The 5,000-nt window shown below is 49.8% G+C and overlaps 1 protein-coding gene across 1 annotated transcript; it reads right to left on the bottom strand.

The window, feature by feature from the left end:
- Positions 1-3,486: 3,486 nt before the first annotated feature.
- On the bottom strand, positions 3,487-4,464 carry LOC308335881 (uncharacterized protein; the record flags this gene model as incomplete). The annotated part of the gene is made up of 1 exon (XM_080793100.1): positions 3,487-4,464. The coding sequence occupies exon 1, from the start codon at positions 4,219-4,221 to the stop codon at positions 3,487-3,489; it is 735 nt and encodes a 244-aa protein (XP_080649226.1). The 5' UTR covers positions 4,222-4,464.
- Positions 4,465-5,000: the final 536 nt, after the last annotated feature.

Genomic DNA, 5,000 nt, shown 5'->3' on the forward strand with positions numbered 1-5,000 from the left:
ATGGAACCAGAGAGAGAAGAAGACATGTGGACATATCCTTATGGAACCAGAGAGAGAAGACATGTGGACATATCCTTATGGAACCAGGGAGAAGAAGACATGTGGACATATCCTTATGGAACCAGAGAGAGGAGACATGTGGACATATCCTTATGGAACCAGAGAGAGAAGACATGTGGACATATCCTTATGGAACCAGGAGAGAAGAGAATGTGGACATATCCTTATGGAACCAGAGAGAGAGACATGTGGACATATCCTTATGGAACCAGAGAGAGAAGACATGTGGACATATCCTTATGGAACCAGAGAGAGAAGACATGTGGACATATCCTTATGGAACCAGAGAGAGGAAGACATGTGGACATATCTTATGGAACCAGAGAGAGAAGAAGACATGTGGACATATCCTTATGGAACCAGGGAGAGAAGAAGACATGTGGACATATCCTTATGGAACCAGAGAGAGAAGACATGTGGACATATCCTTATGGAACCAGAGAGAGAAGAAGAGGAGGAGGGTGCCCATTTACTAACAGCTGCATGGGGTTGAGAGTTGATTGGTTAAGTGGCCAATTTGACACACTATAGTCCACTGACGTTCCAATCACATCACCCGCGTGCTATGCGTGCGTAATTGCGTGTGTGTGACCTAAGCCTGCCGCCCCCTGCAGTCACACCGCTAATAGATATGACTTTAACATGTTGCCTTGTCTCAAAGCACCCTCCCCCTCCTCCTCCTCCCCCACCTCCTCCTCCTCCTCCCCCTCCTCCTCCTCCTGTCCCCCTCCTCCTCCTCCTCCTCCTCCTCCTCCCCCTCCTCCTCCTCCTCTCCCCCTCCTCTCCTCTCCTCCCCTCCTCCTCCTCCTCCTCCTCCTCCTCCTCCTCTCCTCCTCCCCCTCCTCCTCCTCCTCCTCCTCCTCCTCCTCCTCCTCCTCCTCCTCCCCCTCCTCCTCCTCCTCCTTATCATCACCATCATCATCATTAGCAATAGCCACGTCTCTTAACAGGCGTAAAGACTAAAGGGCCTTTCACAGGCCTATAGATAGACTACTGCTGATTATTGATTTATCAAGTCCACACATAATAAGACAGCTTGACAGCCATAGTGCTGCTCAACCTTTAACCAGTCAGTGGCAGTTTTGATCAGGTTGGTTCCTAGGGACCATCATCCTTATCCTGGGATCTTAACACCAGTCTCATAATAAGCAAATCACACCAGCGTCTCTATTTCCTGCGGCAGCTTAAGAAGTTCAAAGTCAGCCAAGCAGCCATGACTCACTTCTACAGGGCCACTATTGAAAGTGTTCTCACCTTCTCCATGCTTGTCTGGTTTGGTCACACAAACTCTCAAGACAAATCAAAGCTGGAAAGAGTAGTACGTCGCGCATCAAAAAACATAGGATGCAGCCTCCCTACACTTTCCCCACTCTATTCCACCAGAATAATTAGGAAGGCAAATAAAATCATTGCAGACAACTCCCATCCTGCACATCACCTCTTCAATCTCCTCCCATCAGGCAGGAGATATAGAAGTATCCAGAGCTCTACATGTCGCTTCAGGGATAGCACTTACCCCGTAGCCATTAGACATCTGAACTCATAGTATATGCATATAGCACTCCAAAAAAACTGGATGTAATTTCCTATGCTGCTGGTTTTTGTTTTTGTATTGTACTGTCCTTCTTGTTTGTGTATCTATGGTTGTCTGTATATGTTGAGTATGAACCAAGACAAATTCCTATCAACTTGTTGACATGGCAAATAAATTATTGAATCTTGAATCTTGAAGGAGGTAGGTTAGCGTTATTCAGTAGTTTGATCAGGTTGAAGGAGGTTATTAAGTAGGTTGCTATAGGCAGACCATATGGTCACCATCCATCCAACATGAGGCTCAGTTAGTGAGGAAACTAGACTGGATGGATGGCTGGATGGATGGCTGGATGGATGAATGGATGGATGTGTGATAACTGCAGCACCTCTCATCACAACCGAGGCCTAACCCTAACCCGGTGGCTCAGAGATAGAGTGGCCAGATGGTAACCAAGCAAGGTTCCGGTTCGATCCCTGTGGGCTCCCCGGCCCAGAGTCAGTGTCAAAGTGTCCTTGAACAAGACTCTGAACCCCTGGTTGCTCCTGATGTGCAGGTCGGTGCCTTGCATGGTTTCCGCCGCCAGCGGTGTGTGAATGGGTTAATGTACTGCACGATCTATCATAGATAAATATAAATGCATCATTTACCATCATCCACACAAGCATGATTCACACACACACACACACACACACACACACACACACACGCACGCGCAGACACACACAAAATGGACCTAAAGGGGTCAACTTGTACACTCTGAGTACAGACCCATAAGGGTCCATTTGTACACTCTCAGAGTAGCAGAACCGAGTTACAGAGCAGAGTTAGGGTCCATTTGGTTCAAACTATATCATTTAGCATGTGGGACCCCCTGGAGCTCCCTCAAGGACCCCCGGGGGGGTCTCCGACTGGACCCGCACTTTGAGAACCACTGGTTTATAAAACAATAACACTCACGCTATTACCCAAGGCCAATCAGACCACGTATACACAGTAATAATAAACCATATATGGTTAAATATATTGTACCATGGTTATAATAAAACTATATTGTTTAATAATTAACTCACGTTCCGAGGCCACGGAGAATATAGACAGTAATATAACGTGTATAGTTGTCTCCACCAGGCCGAAGGCATGATGGGGAGAGAGTATGTGTTGTGTGTGTGTCCGTCCGTCCGTCTGTCCGTCCGTCCGTCTGTTACCAGCTAATCTCCGGCACCGTTAACACACACACACACTCCCTGGATGCCAACGATGAACCTCTGTCCCACATTTTCCACAACGGCCTGTTATAGCGCCACCAGGAGGCCGACTTTTGAAAAACATTTTTTTGGAAATTACTCCTCCAGATTCTGTCCAAAGATCCCGCAAATCGTTACACCCTATCTCTATAGTCATGTGTTCAAGACGGATCTGTCCGATGTTTCATATTCCATCCTGATTGGCTAACATTGGCTTTCAAAGTTTGCAGGATTGGCCCATTTTGAACAAAAAGCCTAAAATCATGAACGCAGCGTGCAATTGACGTGAAATCTTTCAGGGACTTTCCTACTATAGGCTGAGGAATATATCCCACCCTTTTCACATTGGCCTGTTATAGCGCCACCAGGAGGCCACAACCTGACCTGCCCTGGTGGAGACCTGTCCTGTTATAGCGCCACCAGGAGGCCACAACCTGACCTGCCCTGGTGGAGACCTGTCCTGTTATAGCGCCACCAGGAGGCCACAACCTGACCTGCCCTGGTGGAGACCTGTCCTGTTATAGCGCCACCAGGAGGCCACAACCTGACCTGCCCTGGTGGAGACCTGTGCCCCGAGGGGCACTTTATCTTATAGACAGTAATAATAAACAATATAAACACTAATATAAAACTATATTGTTTAATACTTCACTCACGTTCTGACGCCATGGTGATGACGCTCTCCGTGGTCGCATAACGGTACAGTATAACAGTAATATAATAAAGTATAACATTGTTTAACTCACGTTCTGACGCCATGGTGATGACGCTCTCCGTGGTCGCATGGTACTCGTCCTCCTCCATGAACTCGTCCTGACTGGAAGCGTCTCCCTGGAAGTCGTGGTGATCCAGCAGCTGCTGGAGGGGGGGCGCCTTGGGCAGCAGCAGGTTCACCACCTCCCGGCTGATGTTGGGAGCCTGCTTGAGGCGCAGCTTGTCCAGGATCTGAGACTTGATGGTCTCCAGCCGGAGCTCCTTGCTCCGCGCCCTCCACACGCAGGCCGAGCACTTGTTCTTGCCTCCCGTCTCCTCCGCGTCCGAGTGGTGGAGACCCACCATCCCGGTGGAGAGCCCCCCGCCGGCCCCGGTGGTCCCCGCTCCACCGGCCCCACCGGCGGCCCCGCCGGCTCCACCACCGGCCCCGGCGGCGGCTTGCTGGTCGTGACGGTCCCGGTGCTGTTGGTGGTGTTGGTCCCCCACCGCCGCCGGCCCCGTGCGGCCGGCCGTGGGCAGCACGCCGCCGGTACCGGTGCCTCCTCCGCCGGTGCCTCCTCCGCCGGTCCCCCCGGCCGGAGGCAGCAGCAGGTTCTGGGGCTCGTCGCTGCCGGAGCGCCCCAGGGAGATCAGCACCGTCACACACAGCAAGAAGTTGTACCGAGGCATGCTGAGGATGAGCAGGAGGAAAACTTTCTGCTATCCGGTTACAACTCCGTCCTGTAGTTTATCCCACTGGAGACAGGAGGACAGACCTGTCGTTTAATCAGGAGGACAGACCTGTCGTTTAATCAGGAGGACAGACCTGTCGTTTAATCAGGAGATATCAGATCTGTATCGGGAGGACAGACCTGTACTTTTATCCCACTGGACGCACTGAATGCATGTATTCCACTTCCGATCGGGTTCCTTAGAAGCTTCGTTAGCCAATAAATAAAAAGCCCCCCAAAAAAGTGCAGTTCCAATAAGAAGAAGTCTCGGTAAAAAAAAAGAGAAAAAAGCCGGAATTGTAGTTTTTTTTCTTGAAAGTGACAATCTTGTCTTGTCTAAAATGAACGCATATAAATCCGTAAATCCGGTGAGTTGCTCCTTATTTCTATCAAAGATCACAATGTTTAGTCCGTGCAGTGTGCGTGTGTGTTTGTGTTTGTGTGTGAGTGTGTGCGTGTGCGTGCGTGTGAGGAGGTGTGTGAGTGTGTCAGGGTAAGAGCTGTCACTGAAAAATGTGCAAGTGCGTTCAAAAAGAGCCCTTTATATATCTGCTCTGTCCGCTCTGTGTGTGTGTGTGTGTGTGTGTGTGTGTGTGTGTGTGTGTGTGTGTGTGTGTCGTAATCCGTCTCCATTGGCTAAGATTGCAACAAAAGGCTTTTAGGATCTGTCACCGGAGTCAAGACGGATAGAGGGAGAGGAGAGGAGAGGATACATAGAGTTTAATGCAGCTAGGGAGA

Source organism: Protomyctophum bolini (assembly GCF_963924005.1).
Source record: "Protomyctophum bolini genome assembly, chromosome: 20".
Lineage (NCBI taxonomy): Eukaryota > Metazoa > Chordata > Actinopteri > Myctophiformes > Myctophidae > Protomyctophum > Protomyctophum bolini.